This window comes from Penicillium paradoxum (genome assembly GCF_028828445.1).
Source record: "Penicillium paradoxum strain IBT 22861 chromosome Unknown utg000005l_segment0_segment0, whole genome shotgun sequence".
Taxonomy (NCBI): Eukaryota; Fungi; Ascomycota; class Eurotiomycetes; order Eurotiales; family Aspergillaceae; genus Penicillium; species Penicillium paradoxum.
Genome location: NW_026643183.1, coordinates 3,930,083 through 3,947,229, shown reverse-complemented (window position 1 = coordinate 3,947,229; position 17,147 = coordinate 3,930,083). Strand labels below are relative to the sequence as shown.

The 17,147-nt window shown below is 52.1% G+C and overlaps 7 protein-coding genes across 7 annotated transcripts; 5 read left to right on the top strand and 2 right to left on the bottom strand.

Moving 5' to 3' along the window:
- Positions 1–876: 876 nt before the first annotated feature.
- hapB (CCAAT-binding transcription factor subunit HAPB) lies at positions 877–1,965 on the top strand (the record flags this gene model as incomplete). The annotated part of the gene is made up of 1 exon (XM_057177447.1): positions 877–1,965. One exon carries the CDS (start codon positions 877–879, stop codon positions 1,963–1,965), a length of 1,089 nt encoding a protein of 362 aa, XP_057031749.1.
- Positions 1,966–4,194: 2,229 nt separating this feature from the next.
- On the top strand, positions 4,195–5,016 carry N7457_006402 (uncharacterized protein; the record flags this gene model as incomplete). Its single annotated transcript, XM_057177446.1, has 1 exon — positions 4,195–5,016. The coding sequence occupies one exon, from the start codon at positions 4,195–4,197 to the stop codon at positions 5,014–5,016; it is 822 nt and encodes a 273-aa protein (XP_057031748.1).
- A 58-nt stretch (positions 5,017–5,074) lies between these two features.
- Positions 5,075–5,290, top strand: N7457_006401 (uncharacterized protein; the record flags this gene model as incomplete). The annotated part of the gene is made up of 1 exon (XM_057177445.1): positions 5,075–5,290. The coding sequence occupies one exon, from the start codon at positions 5,075–5,077 to the stop codon at positions 5,288–5,290; it is 216 nt and encodes a 71-aa protein (XP_057031747.1).
- A 1,947-nt stretch (positions 5,291–7,237) lies between these two features.
- On the top strand, positions 7,238–10,032 carry N7457_006400 (putative arsenite resistance protein Ars2; the record flags this gene model as incomplete). The annotated part of the gene is made up of 3 exons (XM_057177444.1): positions 7,238–7,337; positions 7,395–9,400; positions 9,454–10,032. The coding sequence occupies 3 exons, from the start codon at positions 7,238–7,240 to the stop codon at positions 10,030–10,032; spliced, it is 2,685 nt and encodes an 894-aa protein (XP_057031746.1).
- A 424-nt stretch (positions 10,033–10,456) lies between these two features.
- N7457_006399 (uncharacterized protein) lies at positions 10,457–11,677 on the bottom strand (the record flags this gene model as incomplete). Its single annotated transcript, XM_057177443.1, has 1 exon — positions 10,457–11,677. One exon carries the CDS (start codon positions 11,675–11,677, stop codon positions 10,457–10,459), a length of 1,221 nt encoding a protein of 406 aa, XP_057031745.1.
- A 1,557-nt stretch (positions 11,678–13,234) lies between these two features.
- flbB lies at positions 13,235–14,295 on the top strand (the record flags this gene model as incomplete). Its single annotated transcript, XM_057177442.1, has 2 exons — positions 13,235–13,773; positions 13,833–14,295. The coding sequence occupies 2 exons, from the start codon at positions 13,235–13,237 to the stop codon at positions 14,293–14,295; spliced, it is 1,002 nt and encodes a 333-aa protein (XP_057031744.1).
- Positions 14,296–14,925: 630 nt separating this feature from the next.
- Positions 14,926–16,774, bottom strand: N7457_006397 (eukaryotic translation initiation factor 3 subunit D; the record flags this gene model as incomplete). Its single annotated transcript, XM_057177441.1, has 2 exons — positions 14,926–16,493; positions 16,570–16,774. The coding sequence occupies 2 exons, from the start codon at positions 16,772–16,774 to the stop codon at positions 14,926–14,928; spliced, it is 1,773 nt and encodes a 590-aa protein (XP_057031743.1).
- Between the last annotated feature and the right edge of the window lie 373 nt (positions 16,775–17,147).

Genomic DNA, 17,147 nt, shown 5'->3' with positions numbered 1-17,147 from the left:
TGACAGCGCATTGGTTGTTGATACACCACGATGATTGGCTCAAATGTTCAACTGCTAATGTTCCACCCATAGTGTCAGTGCGTGGAGTCTTGAAGGTGCATTCCGACATCAACGCCTAGACGCCTTCTGTGGCAAGTCCAGGCTGTCAGCACCACCCCGGACTCTACCCGGACGTGGCAGAAGACCCTTGGAAATTGCAGGAAGCTTGCCGCCCGTGCTTGAACCATACTACGTAGCCTTCACACCCAGGTCTGGCATCATCAGATCTTTCTGGCTTGACAACGCATCAAGCCGACATCTAGTCGAGGGGTATCCCCGGCATCGCTGCATCACAGCCCAACCACGTTACACCCGACGGCGGGCGTAAACGATTTTGCACAAAAGAGCCAAAACCCTCCGCAGCGCGTTCGAGATTATTTTTGACACAAGAGGTCGACGCGATAGTTTCTATTGAGGAAACACAGAACAATATTGGTCGCTCAGAACGCGCGCCTGCAATTTAAGGTATGTTCCTGGTCCCTGTTGTGTTCCCTTTGGTCCCATACCCCCACCCCCGCCAATCCAGTGACCGCTCGGCGATGCGCTCTGCTGACGCGAAGCCCCGAGCCTGCAGACTATCTCGTCGAATCACCAGTCGCCTACCCCAACGCTTGTGGTGACTCTATCTCCCATTGCGCGCGCTCCGTGTTATTACCTCCGCCCATCTACCAAACAGACAGCGTTTCCGACATTGCGATATTCGGAACGGTTACAACAAATTCAAGCCTGTGCGTCTGATTGGTGACCTCACTTTTTTGAGTCGTCCTTTCAGCTCCCTCCGCTGAAGCTGTCCCGCATCTCGTAGTGTGACAAGATTCACTGTCACAACTCGCTAACATGGAGTACCCACCTCAATATCAACAGCCTCATGGGCAACATCCACATGCTTCCCCTCATATCGCTGGTCCTTATCAGACCGGCCCACCAAACGCTGGCCCTCCTGTTGGTTCGATGGCGTCACCCACCAACGCCCAGGCACCCATCCAACCTCACACCGCCCACCAAACATCTCCCATAGTCCCATCGCAACCTCATTATCAACAAGCACAGAATGGTCCTGGTGCTGTTCACCAACAAATGAACTTCCCCCAGGGCTATGGTGTCCCTGCGCCCATGGCCCAAGGCTATGGTATTTCACCGACTCAAGCTGCCGCAATGGCCACCGCAGCTGCATCTGGGCAGTTCTATCCTCTTCACCAGGACTCTATGGCCGGTCAAATGCCACAGGGTTCCCGAGCCTCACCACGTATGGCAAACATGCAAATGAAGCAGGACCGCGATCCCCGATCACCGCAACAGATGCAAAACCAGATGCCTCCAATGGGAACTCAGGTTCAGATGCCACCAAATCAGCAATTGAACCAACGTCGTATGAGCCATGTCGGCGGTAGCCCTGGTGTTCAGAGTGCACAGCCAGTGATGAGCCACGTCGGCCGACCCACCATAGCTCCTCCGATCCCCCAGGCACCCGTACAACAAAACCAACCTTCGCCGGATATGGTCCCTGGAAGCAACCAAGAAGAATCGCCCTTGTATGTCAATGCCAAACAATTCCATCGCATTCTGAAGCGTCGTGTAGCACGGCAAAAGCTTGAGGAGCAGCTGCGTTTGACATCAAAGGGTCGCAAGCCTTATTTGCACGAATCACGACACAACCACGCCATGCGAAGACCCCGTGGACCTGGTGGACGGTTCTTGACCGCAGATGAAGTGGCCGCTATGGAGAAACGAGCAGAGGTAACAGGCCAGCCAGTAACTTTCGAAGATCTCAGCAAACCATTGCCAACCGAGAACGGTGGTGCGCAGAAGCGTAAGTCTAGCGAAGTCAACGATGATACCTTGAACTCTTCCAAAAAAACGAAGGTTACCGCTAGCGCCGATGGAAGCGAGGGTGATTCTGCCGATCCCTCGGATGAGGATGGCTGATCACTTTCGTCCTCTCTAGTATCTGCAACAAGACCGAGACAAACAGGATCCTGAAAACTACATTAGGTCTTCCTGGGTTGAATTGCGATATTAAGTTTCCTTTGTTTCCCTTTTTTTTTCTTTTGTCGTCACGGCTTTATGGATGGATGTCTTGGACCTTTTCTCTAGCGAGCGATGTGTATGGATGCCCTCTTTCTATGCTCTATGCCCCCTTTGATGTGCTTTTTTTTACCCAACCTCATTTGCCCTTGATGTTTGTTTATACTGCTATGCTGGGACGATTTTTTTTCTTCATTCCCCCTCATGCCCATTTCATCTTCCTCGTATTCCTCTCTCAATGGTGGTTCCCTCGTTATCGAGGGAGATGCCTTGTACAAGAATAACCGTTCCAAGCATCTGCAACTATTCACTCCATTGCAAGTGATCTGCAATCCTGAGGGATCGCATGCTTCCTCAACTCTGCACCGGGCTGTGCATGCCGGTTACCCCTTCTAAATTCATAGGGCCGCAGCCATGGCATAACTGTGTGTTGTATATCACCTCACAACCATGGGCAGTTGGCAACTGGCTGAATATTCAATTCACGGATGCGCCATCACACCTCTCCATACCATCCACATTGATGTTTCTATTATGAATATGCTTCTCACCATTTCTTCTTTTTTTCCACTTCCATGACATCCCAGTTTCACATTTATTTCTTCTCATTCTGCTTCGGTGTCTCGCGGGTTTATGGGTCTCCGGCTGGGAATTTTAGAGAGGGTCTCCATCACTGGAAAAACAGATCGGGATATCGCTTTTCGCAAGACTGGTTTGTCTTATGAATACCATATTGAATTCGAACTTTTCATGTTTTTGCCTTGTTTTTTTGTTTGTTTTTGCTCGCATTTCATATGTTTATGGTTAGGATTTGGCAAGGCGACGCAGGACAAATTTGGAAATTGGATTGTAGATTTTGGAAACTATGGATATATACTGCAGATCTCTTCCAATGTGTTGTCTTATGTCTATATTCCGGCAGTTCATGTCTCACCATATGTACATGCAGTCTCTGGGATGTTTAATCCTGGCAGTGACACTGGTTAAGTGTCAACAAGACGGTTGCGTATAGCGTCTTTGTTTCCTTTCACCAACGAGTCTTGAAGTAGTTTCGCGAGCGAATGGCCAAAAGCAGACAGCGGGAGCCTTTCAGATGCTGCTGTGAGGTCAAGGGACCCAGAAGAAGAGGATGAGACAATATTCCGGAAATGAGGTTTTTGACACCTACTGACTACGGGTATGTAGCGTAGTCTGGCGAGGAGCCATCAATATGGCTGGATCTAAGTGATCATTATTACCCACAGGAGATCTATGGTTACAATTACGATCATGATTCTGATACCCCGAAATGTCCCACTATTTGCAAGAATGAATGATGTGGGCATCGCGCCAATAAGACAAATCAAAGAAGGCCCGCCGACGTACAGACCTAACCATGTCCGTTTAACGCTTTAACTAATTGTGGGTACGGAGTAGACATCTTGAAGTTGTATACATAGCCAATATAGCCGATTCTAGAATGGAAGAACATTCACTGCATCTCCTTTTTCATACATGCCCAACATCTGTCAATTTTCGCAGCGTTCACACTAACTTCCTGGGACCTCCCATGAGTTTTCGGATATTGCTTTCGTTGGCATTATGTCGCAGTAATTTTCAGAAATTACTGGCATGCACATAAAAAACTAGGGGAGTAAGCATTGTACTAGTAACACTGGTTGGGAGCCAGTCGGCCACATCCCAGGTCTTACTAAACCAACCTTGGAAGAATATAGACAGAAGCAGGGATTCTACGCCCCCGACAATCTTCTACTCAATATTTCCAACTAAAGAGAGGTGCCTCAAAGACAGGTCCAATAGAATCAAGCATATGGGAATAAAAAGCCTGAACTAGATCGACTAAACTACAACTCAAGACCTGCCCGGAAGAGGAGGGAAACAACAAAAGCAGAAAGACACTGGCAAAATTAGCCCACGGTCTTTCAATGGCATCCATGGATCAAATTCCACAGGGACACGTGCCAGGGCAAGCGAAGAGCAGAAAAATAAGAGCTCTCTTTCCCCCACAGTCGATGCTCTTTCAACCTGCCAGTTGATACTCCATGCTAGTTGCTGATTGGTTACTTGGAACCACCCGCCCGCCTCAACCGCACGAGCGCAACACGCCGCATTTTAACCTATCGAACGACCATGTCAGGTCTGCTCAACTCTCGTTGGGCACCTGGTACGAGAGGAACACAAGGATATCCGCCGGCGCAGAATGGCTTCAGGTCCTGGCCCTCGAAGAACCCAGCGGAGCGTGGTAATAGCAGTATCCGCCCGGCAACCATCACACCCCAGGATGGCCGTTTGTTACCACCAGCCGAAGAATTGTCTCGCTTTATGAAGATTGTTGCCAGATTACGATGGAAACTGCCATTTCTAGCAGAGGGCTACCGACTCGCGACACTTGGAATCAGCGAGGTCATATCAGCCGAGGATGTCGCGCACGCGGAAATAATGTTCAAGATTGATTTCCACGAATACTATGCTCTGCTCGAGCGTGCCATTGTCCACTTATTGGCGGTATTCAATATTTCTGTCTCATCGTCGCCTCGAGAGCCGCTAAACAACGGGACCGGCATCGGTCGGCCTGCTGGTATGCATCGATACCATGCCAATGTGCTAGAGGCCCTGCGGGAACAATCGACCCCACTATCCCCCGTTCTAGGTGGCGGCCCCGTTTATCTGCAGTTACAGAAAGCCAAGGAACTGCGCAACAGATGGAAAACGGCAGATATGACCTCCGAGGAACGAGAAAAACAAGGCGAAAGGAAGGACGTTCTCGCACTTGCAAGCTTTGACTTCGAGGGTATTATCTCTGACATCTTTGGGGGTCTGGAGGAGTCATATATCCGCGCAAAAGAGCATGTGGATAAATGCATTCGTCCAGATGAGACTACTGAACATGGGCTGAACTCCGAGGCGGACTGGGGGTTCATGGTCGATGCTATGGATTGGGAGGCCGTATGAGAGCTGGCAATCCCAATATCTATTGTCGGTGTTTATTCAACAATGCGATCTATCAGCGATGGCCGATACGGCCGGATGGGATGTGAAAGCTTCTGTGGCATCCAATCCATTGCTGATACGCCGGTCGCTCTCAACTGTCGATGCCCCGTGGCTGCAGGCGACGATTCAGCCATATCATTGTATCGCGAAGGTCTTCTTGCGCATGCGTCTTCCACTTGATATTTCCTGTCGTTCCTGTGGTTTATCGGAAGGCCGCCAGGTTCTACAGGACTAAGGTGATTTATAGAGGAGTCGGACGTCTCTGCAGAGCAAAGAACCGTCATTGGCTAGCGCTGAGCATCAACAAGCAGGACCCGATTTCTTGTCCATCTTCTTGATAATGGGAATCCTGCTTGTTTATACATCCCCATTTTCACAGATGGGCAAAAAGATCCGATACAAATATCCTATGACCCAAAGTATTCTTACATACTCATTTCCTTCCATCTACTTGATCCCTGTCTTTTTCTGTCTCGCTATGATCTCATCCCCGTCTCCAATTCGCACCTTCCACCTCCTAATACCCTATCGAATCCAAGGGCTTTCGTAAGTCAGGTGATCATGCTATTGCCTGTTCGAACAAGAAACAGTGTCTACAAATGCAAAGTCGCGTGTGATCTCACGCCATCCGTGGCCTTTACATTTCAATGTCCTAAAATTGGAGCATATTTAGGTATCGACCTCAATATCTTTGTGCTAGAATCGCAAAATTGGAAAATAGATGGTCAGTTGTATTATTTCCGACCTGTAGTCTCAAATGTCTGCTTAAAGGTCTTTCGATTGTCAAATTGAACGTATCTCTTCCAAGATTCCTTCTCTATATCTGACTATAGCTTTGGGTTATCCACTGGAGTTTCGAGAAAAATTACAGCTTATTTTCCAGGAAAAATCTCCATCAAACCGGCTAGATGACACTCTTAGTCTCTCTTGTCCCGAAAATCCTACCATGCAGATTACCACCTTTCTACATAGATATACTCCACCTCGACTTTGAGTTAAATTGCTCTACGGAGTACTCTACAAAGATGACTGTTTGAGAAGAATTGATCTAAAGGACAACACAACAATTAGGCTTAGGTAGGACCCTGTGCATGCCGAAGTGGATGTATCACTTCGTTTGGCGGTACGGAGTACAGAGTGGTGCCTGTGTAAGTCAAGCGCTAGACGGGAACGTCTACTGCATACGGAGTACATACGAAGTACAGGTCCAGAGAGTAGGCAGCGGTACAGAACAGACTTGATAGCAATATGGACTAGTGTTATGACACAATACCGAAGCAGATGTCCGTGAGGAAATACTCCTAGCAAGATTAAAGCTTCCCAGGATCTTGACCATTGCGCGGAGCTACGTGGGTCACAAGGGAGACCCACAGTCTTGCAATTTTCGCTTTCGCCTCGCTTCTCCCGCGTATTTTCCCCCTTTGCGGTTCATTCCAGACTTGCTTCCAGAAGTAGCGGTGTCCAGCCAGGGCAATTAGTTGTCATTCGGACGGTCCCTGGCGGCGGACCAATCAGGGGTCGCTATATAGCACGTGACCCTGTGCTATCCCAGATTCGGACTAGCTTCGAGCTTGCTCCAGCTTCATCCGCCTCCTCGGCGGCTTCTCCTCATCAACCATCGCGTTTTGATTGAGGCTTCTTGTAGGTGGCCCTCTTCTTTCTCTCGATTCAGTTTCTGTTTTGTACCTTGCCCTGTCTCTTTCTATCAACCTCCGCTCCTCCGGCCCTGGTTTTCCAATCCCCTGCTTCATCTTCTTTTCTAAGCCGTGGTGCCAGCTGCGCATTGCCGGACTCTGCGGGCTATGTCTCTTTGGACGCATAGCAGCATTGGCCTTGGCCAACAGTCTTCTTCATACTCTCTTTTTGCTCTCTGAAATCACCTGCTGCAAACATGTTCCAACCCCTTGCCCATTTTTGGGGCCGGCATGTCACCAGCAGCAGCGTGTCCTTGTCTCTCTCTTTACCCAGAACCCAACCTGCTCGCTATTTCGCTCTATGAACTTGCTTGTTCTGATGTTGACGATCCCGAATTATAGCTTATCCTGCGTTTTCCGACTTCCTGATCGACCATCGCAGATCGCCCCAGCTGCGCTCCGTTCGCTTGTGCTGATTCTTTGGGATTATCGACGTCTTTCCCGCAGCGCTGGCTGTAGAAGTTACCAAAATCAGAGCTTTCGTAACAATGGATTCTTACGATGGTTATGGGTCTCCTGGAAGGAACCGTGAGTCGGATTCCTTCGCAGGACGAAGCACAGGGGATTCGTACAGACGCCGATCTCCAGGTATGGCCAGAGTTCAAGTTTCCCGGGGAGAATCGGACAAAATTGACTTTCAAACAGCCTCGCAGGATCGACGCCGTCCGCGGCCGCGTTCTCGTTCACCTGTGATTGACCGGTACGAGCCTTCGGAGCGACGTTCCCACCGCGAGGACTTTTACAACCACTCCCGGGACCATGCCGCCCGAGACCGCGAGGACCGCAGACGTGCCCCTTCGCCAAACGTTGCCAACATTGACCGCTATGTCCCTGGGCAAGAGAGTGGCGGTGGCAAGCGTCCTATTCCTACCAACCCTATGCCGAATCCCCTTTCACTCGATTTCCAAGTCGGGTTCAATTGGTTCGCTGAATGGTGGAGATTGGAGGAATCTGTCAATGAAGAGAAGGAACGCTCTAAGAACGGTGGTCGTCGAGTCAAGGGAGAGCGCGAGGCGCGCGAGGATCGCGAAAAAGAACGTGCACAAATTCAAGCTGCCTATGACACATACAAGGTTGATTTGCAAATTCGCCTAGCCAGGCTATTTGTTCAGCAGCATCGGAACGAGGAATGGTTCAAAGAACGCTATGTTCCCGAGGTCAGAGACCCTCTCCGCAAGCGCATCATGGCGGTTCGACAGGGTGCATATGACCAGTGGGAACGCGATATCGAAAACAACCTCTTCAAAGATTTTACCCTCGAAGGTATCTACAAAAGCGACAGCGACGGTGCCGGCGGTGTGGTAGAAAAGGAAGAAGGCGAGACTACCGCTCCTGCTGAGACTATGGGCGTGCTTGATTTACTCCCAGCTCGCGGTGGGGATCTCCGCGACGAAGCTCTTGCCCAGCCTGCCCTACTTATCAAAACGCTTGCACCAAACGTCAGCCGCACTAAGATCGAGGAATTCTGCAAGGAGCATCTCGGCGAGGAAGATGGAGGCTTTAAGGGACTGAGTCTCAGCGACCCGAATCCATCAAAGAAGTTCCACCGCATGGGATGGATCATGTTGCATCCTTCCGCGACCACCAGTACCGTGGAGCGGGGAGACGGGCGTGATGAAGAATTGGAGAACATGGATCATGATGGAGCTTCAGCTGGTGATGTCACAATCAACCCGGCCGAAAAAGCTCTTGAGGCTGTGAACGACAAGACAATTCATGACTCCGTCCACGGTGACTTCATTTGCCACGTGGGAGTCCATGTCCCTCCTACTCAACCGCGCAAGAAGGCTCTCTGGGATCTGTTCTCCGCGCCAGAGCGAATTGATCGTGATCTCGATCTGGCTAGACGTTTGACATCCAAGTTGGACTCGGAAATGGAATCCGGCGTGGATGGATTCGCCAAAATTGAGGAATATGTCGACGATCTGCGCGGAAAAGGCGAGCTTCAGCTTCCTGCCACCGGTCCTGTCAATGTTAAGAAGCAGAGGACCGGTTATGGCGATGAAGAGGAAGATGAAGGTGAAATTGAAGAGGGCGAAGAGAAGGAACTCCTCGATGACGAAGAGGTAGATGACGAGGAACTCGCCGTCAAGAAAAAGAAGTTGGACTTGATTGTCGAATACCTCCGACGGGTCTATAACTTCTGCTTCTTCTGTGTCTTCGAGAGCGATTCAGTTCATGAGCTTGGTCGCAAGTGCCCTGGTGGACATCTTCGCCGTCCGCGCACCGGTCTTTCCAGACAGGCCAAGGAAGTAGCTCGAGCAAGCGCTCTTGGCCACCCATTCCCAGCCAAGAAGAAAGAGCCTAGCGAAGAAGGAGAAGATCCCGCTTCGCCTGTCCAGGAGAAACGCGGACAGCGCCATGGTTCGAAATCGGAGCAACAACTGCAGCGTGCTTTCAACTGGGTCAAGACTTTTGAAGACAAGTTGCTACAGATCCTGGAGCCCGAACACGCTGATCTCAGCAAACTCGGCGGTAAGCCGGTCGACGAGGCGCTCGAAGGTGAGCTTCGCAAATACATGAAGCAGGAGGATGACTCCAAGTACCGTTGCAAAGCCCCTGATTGCACAAAGCTTTTCAAGGCCGAAGCCTTCTGGCGCAAGCATGTTGAAAAACGCCACACGGAGTGGTTTGAGGGTATCAAGAAAGACGTAAGCCTGCCAGATTCTATTTTGTGCCCTCTCAGTACTGACAAACATTTTAGCTCGCGTTGGTGAACGCCTATGTCCTCGATCCCGCACGCATTGCCCCATCCCGGTCTGATGCCAACAGCAACGGCCACTTCCCACTTGGCTCCGGACAAGGCCATACTGGCACCCCTCGAGGATTCAGCCTCGCCGGTATGCCCTACGGTGCCAATGGAAATGTACCCAGTTTCTCCCCAGGAATGCCTGGTGGTATGATGGGCTCGCACGCAGGCGGCTGGAATGGTCCCGGCATGGGACTTGATGGCGCTTTGCACCAGCCCGGACCCATGCGCCGTGGCCAAAACCGCAACAACCGACCCGGTCCATATGATCGTCGCCGATTCAATGGTAACGGTCGCCTGAGCCCTCCCCGCGGCATGCCCGGCATGTACGGTGGTGGTCGTCTCCCGCCACCTGGCATGAACGTTCCTGCCGGTCACCCTGCGGCCGGTATGGTTTCCAACAACTTCCCTGATTCTATGGGATCCAACGGAGGACCCATGGCGCCGCGTGAAGCCGTTCAGGGTCGCAGCCTGAAGAGTTACGAGGACCTGGACGCTGTCGACCCCTCCGGTGGCGGCGAGCTGCAGTACTAAGCAGCTCCTCTTTTTGCTCCCTTGACCCCACTTCTTGTTTCTGTGTTTTAATTCTCATTACTGCTTTTATCATCCAATTGGCGACCGGCGCATCGGAGGGATCACTGGAGAATCGTTGATTCCGGCTTGCTCATTTGAACCATTTCCTATGGATCTTTGCCTCGTGAAAACATACTTCTTATGTTTCCGACCTTCAATTTGTTGTTTCCATCCAAAACGGACCATGTCATTTCTTTGTTAATGTACAATATCTATCCTCATTCAATCAGAATATCAATATTTGAAATTATCAATTCGTCTCATTGCCCATGGGGGTATATTGCGTTCACTTTGCAGCCTTTCTAACCGAATACCCAGAATGACCTTCCCCAACTCCAAACCCACGAGAACGCCAACTAAAAGAAAAGCTCCGGGCCAGATTGCCTTACGGCATTTGAATAATCACTTCTTCTTTTGCGTCCCGCCACTGAATCCCCATCCCACGAACCTGCCGCTCACTCGCCAGGAAGAGAAGAAGATAAACATGCATCACAACCTCGCCCCAGGTATAGACCTTCAATGCAACGTGCGTAGCAGATGAGCTCTGCGACGACGGCGCCGCCTCAAGAATACACCACACGCCCCAGCCCGCACGGCCATCTTTGCCAATAAAGTCCTGCAAGAAGGACCAGAAAGCGTGGAAAAGCGAGGCGGGCCAAACATGGATGTCTTTTGATTTCGGTTTGGGTTTATTGGCGTCAATGGTTCCTGGACTTGGAAGCTCGGTTGAATCCCGGGTGCCTTCGTCCTGTGGCTCGATGGCGAAGCGCAGAAGCCAGTATCCGCGCTCTAGCGGGTCGAGAGGGCGGGATTGGCGGGATGGTTTGTATGTGCGGGCTGGTTTTAGACGCTCTGTGAGCATGGATAGGGTTGGAGTTACGTGTGTTGTAAAGCGGGCTGTGGAGATGGGAGGTTTGGGGGGATGGATTTGAAGGGGAAGGGATGTGAGATTGATAGCATTTTGGATGGGCGTAGTAGAGTCTATTGCTGACTCTGGATCTGAGGAAGGTATAAGAATGGGATTTGATGGGAAGCCCGGGCGTGGATCCTGGCAAAGGGGGTTCACGCTATGAGCTGCAGTGGGTTGGTCCGCTGCAGTGGATCTAGATTCCTGGATTGATCCTTGTCCTTCAGGGGAGATTGACGCTGTACGACGTCGTTTCGCGGGTGGATCCTGCGACGAAGACGATAGTTCTGCACGAGATTGGGAGGCGCAGACTAGTTCGCCGATCTCTGGCTGGGAGTCTGGAATCACACTTATGAGACTTTCCAGGGAGTCCAGGTGACTTGAGATCGGACGTAAAGCCGGGCCATCCGTCTCCAGGCAGTTACGATCTGAGGAAGAATCGAGAAGAACGGGTCGGGACGCCTCCCGCAATATTGGCAAGACCTCGTGTTGGGCCGAGGGCGAGGAATGCAAATGCACCCCGGGATTAGCGGAGAAGGAATGCGCGTGATGGTCATCGGGATCTGAGGCCTGCATCAATGGTTGGCGCGAGACGCACTGGAAACCCAATATAGCGGCGACCTGGGCCCTGTAGCGCGCATCGTCCTGGGCAGTGCTGGGTGCGGCGATGTGGACTAGAATTTCGGGAATGTCGGCCATTTGGGCAGTTGGGATGGGCCCATGATACTGTGCCACTAGTGAGATCCAGGCCGATCATTGCAGAGATTGTATTTGTCAGTGAGAATATCTCCAAGGGGAAAAGAGACAGGAGAAAGAGGGCGACTATTGGATGCGCAGTGGATGATTGGCCCTTCCGTTCGACTGATCACACTAGGCCCAGCACGTCCCAGGGTACTTGCAGGGTACCTCCCCGCCCACGCTGGAGTGGTGGCACATGCTGGTACTGTCCAGGTCACGGGGGGTTCGGGGCATATTCATGACTTCAGAACGCGTCAAGTACGCTGTCGGCTATTTTGGTTTTATTTTGCTTGTAGGAAACAGATGCAGAGCTCGCGAGATTCGCCATATTTATGATCCGTATGAATGCCAGGTCGAAGGCCACGATTGGCAGAGTGTGGCCGTTTGGTTAAAGTGCTGAGTGGAGACTTGGACAGATCGAACGCCTTTACATTTTCATTTGAGCAGTTAAATTGGAGAATATCAGACGCAATGGGAGATCGTGTATACTGTTGATCGAGGTCGGAAGTAGCCTACAAAGTTGGTCTCCTCACATCCACTTTCTTTTCGCCTTTTTTTTTTTCTCCTGGAGACCCTGCTTATTTTCGTGCAACTCATACTGATACTCGTGTGATTCTCTTTCCTTTCTGCACTTAACCTTCTCCCCTTACCTCCTCTCTTCCCGCCGATCGCAAACTCTCGTTATGGCTGTCAGTGGCGGGGTGTATCCGATGGACCACGCGATGGGACAATATTCTGGTGAGTCCATCTTGTTCTTTGAAGTCTTTCCCAGAGGTCTCAGTCTGGTTCGTCCTGGGGTTCTGTGTTTCGCGATCGGGGGGTATCCAGCGCCCAGCCACAGCTCTACAACGTGCGAATGGCTGCGGCATAGCCTGGAATGAATGGACGCTGGCCATTATCTTTCATACTCCCTCGATCGCGCACGAGCTAGTGAATCTGGTGAATCTGGTGAATCTGGCGGAAGCTTGGGTCCGGGAATCGACGCCACGACGGGTCTCCCCGGTTCTCGCTACCTTGGAAGCCGTTGGCCGCGGCCTCCCGACCACTGGTCCTGAGCATTCACCACTAGATACAAATACTCATTGTTTGATCGCATTCCGAAGTTTCCTACTTGCTGACTTTATGGCGCCGATGGCTCTCCGGCTCGGCCCACGGCCCACGGCCCGGAGTGCACGGTGCAGCCCATTACAGAGGAACCGCAAACCCCATCAAGTAAAGGTTTTGGATCGGAGATTTTCAAGATATTTGGAGGCGGCGGCAGTGGCAGTGCTCCAATAGGAACTGGACCGAAGAAGACCACGCGAGGTCAGTCACCCCAATCGCTCGATCGGACCACGACTAAACCTGTGCAGATGGACAACAGCCCAAACGTCGCGGTCCTAAGCCGGATAGCAAGCCTGCACTTACTAGACGCCAAGAACTCAACCGTCAGGCCCAGAGGTAGACATCCCACGCATTTGATGATCATCGGACTGGGCTGATCCACGCAGAACACATCGCGAGCGCAAGGAACAATACATGAGATCGCTGGAGACCGAGGTGTCCCGATTACGAGAGGCCTACACCACTGAAATTGCAGAGGCCAACGCAGCACTTCGGCAACATAAGGAGATGATTCACGCGATGCAGGAAGAAAACGAGATTCTGAAAGAAATTCTCGCCGCCAACGGCCTCCAATATGAAGCGGACTTAGAGCGCCGCCGCGCAGAACGCCCACCGATGCCGCTCCAATCGAGCCCCATTACTGCTGCCGGTAGTAGCACGGGATCGCAGACTGCAGCCCTCACGAACACGGCCAGTAATCCCAACACCACTCCTGCAACCACCATCTCATCCGACATGAGCCCACGCGCCAATGGCATGGACCATACCGAGATCTCGCCTCCCATTGGATACGCCCCGCAGCAGGTCTACCAACCGGGCATGGGCGAGCATCCCATGGGCATGGATCATTCCTCATGCGCACCGGTTGATACCATGCAGCCCATGCCGGCCATGGCTATGCAAAGGGGTGTTTTCGAAACCGATCCACAGCTGCAGGTTGACTTTATCCTAACGTAAGTCCTATCCCAAGCTAGCCGAGCAGGCATCATGCTAACGAACACCTTCCCCACAGACTGGAGGGCCCGTGCCGCGAACATACGGACTATCTCTGTCGCCGCTCGATCACAGAAGCCGATGACGAGGACATGCCGTTCTCCGGCCACGCCCTGATGGCAACATGTCCTCCGCCTAGCTACATTGCCAAAACCACACATGAACAACCATACCCGCACAAGGCACCGGATCTCCCTCACGCAAACCTCAGCACACTCCTCAACCTCAGCCGACAGCTCGTCACAGAAGGTCAAATCACACCCATCATGGCATTACAATGTCTCAAAAACCACGAGCTATACAGCACGCTGCGCCGCGAAGACGTCAAGATCATCATGGACACCCTCAACACCAAAGTCCGCTGCTACGGCTTCGGCGCTGTCGTCGAAGACTTCGAATTGATAGACTGTCTAAGCAGCGTGCTCGGCACCAAGGTCGATCTCGGCATGTCCGGCCGAGCCGATGAAACTATGTATGGCTAGGTGGTGTGGGTGACCGAATGAACGAAAATGATTATGACTGATGTTTGGACAAACCCCCGTCTCTTTTGTGTTATGTGTCACGGAGTGACTCGGCGCCTTGCTGCTGGCCTTTCGGTTTTGATTGTGCCTGTGAACTACTTCCTTTTTCTGTTCTTTTTGTGTTTTTCTTCTATGTTTCTACTCTGTTTTATCTTTCATCTTTGTCTTTTTTGACTTGTTTCGAGGTTGTATATATGCGAAAAACCACCGCTGGTGCGGGTGGTTCTGTATGGCATCCTCTCTTTCTCTTCTTTTTGTCTTGGTGCTTGAATTCGAAGGCGGTTATATTACTTGAAATGTTTCAACAGTTTGAATATACTCTACTCCAACAATATTTGGATTTATATCATGGCCCAACTCTATCTGGCCCATCTCTATCAGGCAATAGTTAACCTTTCAGTACGCTACTAGGTACTGAAGCATACAATTCTCCAAATATTCTACAAAGCGAATCCAGATCTACACGAGATAGGGAAAAAGGTTGGAAAATCATCAGTCCTCTCTATAACAAGAGTATAAAAGCATCAAATTTTAGGTAAGAGTACGTATGCACATTCAAAAAGGCCAGAACGTAAGTCATGAACAAGAAATCTACTCATCCGCCTCATCCTCCTTCTCATCCTCCTTCTCCTCAATCTCAGCCTCATCATCCTCCTCGAAAGTAGTAGCAGGAACGCTGTACAGACGCAGAACAGGCTTGTTAGGATCCTTAATGAGGACGTACTTCTTGACAGTCTCAGCAGGCTCCTCGGAGTCGAGAGTGCGGATACGGTCGACGATAGTACGGACAATACCCCATCCGTTGCCGAGGTTCAGGTTCATCTGGCTGGCGAACTCGCGGGGCTTGTAGCCCGCAACACCGAGGACGACGTGTCCGGTGGCGGAGCGGGGGTTGACACGGGAGACGAAGCCGAGCTTCATGCCGTGGGCGTTGGCGAGGATAGCCTGGGTGGTCCAGCGGGCGAGCTTGGCGGAGTTGTTCTTCATCTCGGTGGCGAGGACGGCACCACGCTGGGAGTTGAGCTTGCTGCGCCAGTCGAGGGCACCGCCGGAGCCCTGGGCCTTGGGGTCGAACTCGTTCAGGGCCTTGATGATGAGCTGCTGGTCCTCGCCGCCGGTGGGGCCGCCCTTCATGACGGCGTCGACCTCGGTACGGACAACCATGGAGACGGGCTCCTCGTCGCGCTCGAGGGAGATGTCGAAGCGGCGGTACTTGTAACCCTTGGAGGCGAGGGGCTCGGTCTCCTCGGTCTCGTCGTAGAAGGGGTTGGGCTTGGCGAAGGAGACCTTGTTCTTCTCGGACTCGGTGAGGGTCTGAAGGGCGAAGTTGTGGTTGATGATGGTGGCCTCCATGGCGAGGGCGTTGGGGGTGTTGATCTGGTCCTGCTTGCCGGTGGCCTCGGCGGCCTCGAGAGGAGCGTCGATGGCGTTCTCGTTAACGCTGACCATGTCGAAGGAGGCGCCGTCGCGCTTGTCGAAGTAGATCTTGTCGCCCTGGTGGACGATGACGATATCCCAGGAGTAGACGCTGCGGGTGGCGCACATCAGCATGGACAGGATATCGGAGGTAGCGAAGACGGTAGCGGCGTTCTTCTCGGAGAGCTCGTTGATAACGGGATCCTGGGAGGTGGTGACGTTGTAGGCGGCACGGTCGAGGGCCTGGATGCGGCGCTCGGCGTTCTTGACAGGGGGCTTGTCGTAGGACTTGTCGTAGTAGTGGAGGAAACCGTAGGTCTCGAGATCCTCGCCCTCGGGGGCATCGAGGTTCAGCTTGGACAGACGGGTGAAGTCAACCTCCTCGAGCATGGTCCAGTCGGGGCGAATGTTAACAGAAGCCTCACGAATGCGCTGGGGCTTGTCGTAATCTCTCCAGCCGAAACGGCGACCACCACGGCCACCACGGCCACCGCCACGGTCAGCGTAGTTGTAACCGCTCTGCTGACCACGGCCAGCAGGGCCAGCACGCTGGAAGCCACCACGTCCACCGCGCTGGTTGGCAGCACCACGCTGACCACCACGACCACGGAAAACGGTGCCACCGCCACGGCCGAAAGTGCGCTTCTGGACACGGGTGTTATCGACGACGGAGAACGAGGACTCGTCCTCGGCGGCTGCGACAGTGAACAAGTTGGAGGTGCCGGCGCCGTACACCTGCTGATCTATTTAGACTGTTAGCCATTGCTATTCAATAACAAGAGGTGTTTGGTGGGGGGCAATAGAAAAGCTAGAACATACCTCTGAAACCACGGTTGTACTGAGGACGCTGGTTCTGACGATCCTTGGACTCGGCAGTCCAGTCAGCCATGCGGCCAAGCTTGTCGCCCTTGGAGAAAGGAGCGTATGGGACACCAGCAAGCATGGTGTTAGCAGACACGGAGGGACCCCAGCTGTCCTCCGCAGGGAGGGCAGCCACCAGGTCGGCGAGAGAGGTGGAAGGCATTTTTGTGATGATCTATGGGCAATATGCGCTGGGCAACTGCTCAAAAATCAAAAAGGTAGAGGGGTGGTTGATCGATAACCCCGGGAATATGGTGTGGATTAATTGAGGCAAGTTTTTTGTGTCGCGAGGCGTGTGGCGGTGTGAACAAAGAGCACCGCCACACACCGCCACAGGGTCCCCAGCACCAGTCACTTTGTTTTCATCTTTGCATCTTTCCATCTTTTCATCTTGGTTATGATTGAGAAATACTCCTATTTTTGAGTTCCAGCAAGTTCTCGAATGGTATTTCAGATTCAAATATTAGTCACCATGGCTCAAGATAATCCATATTGCCAGCCCTGGAGACTCCCAAGGTCCCCGGAAGAATACAATC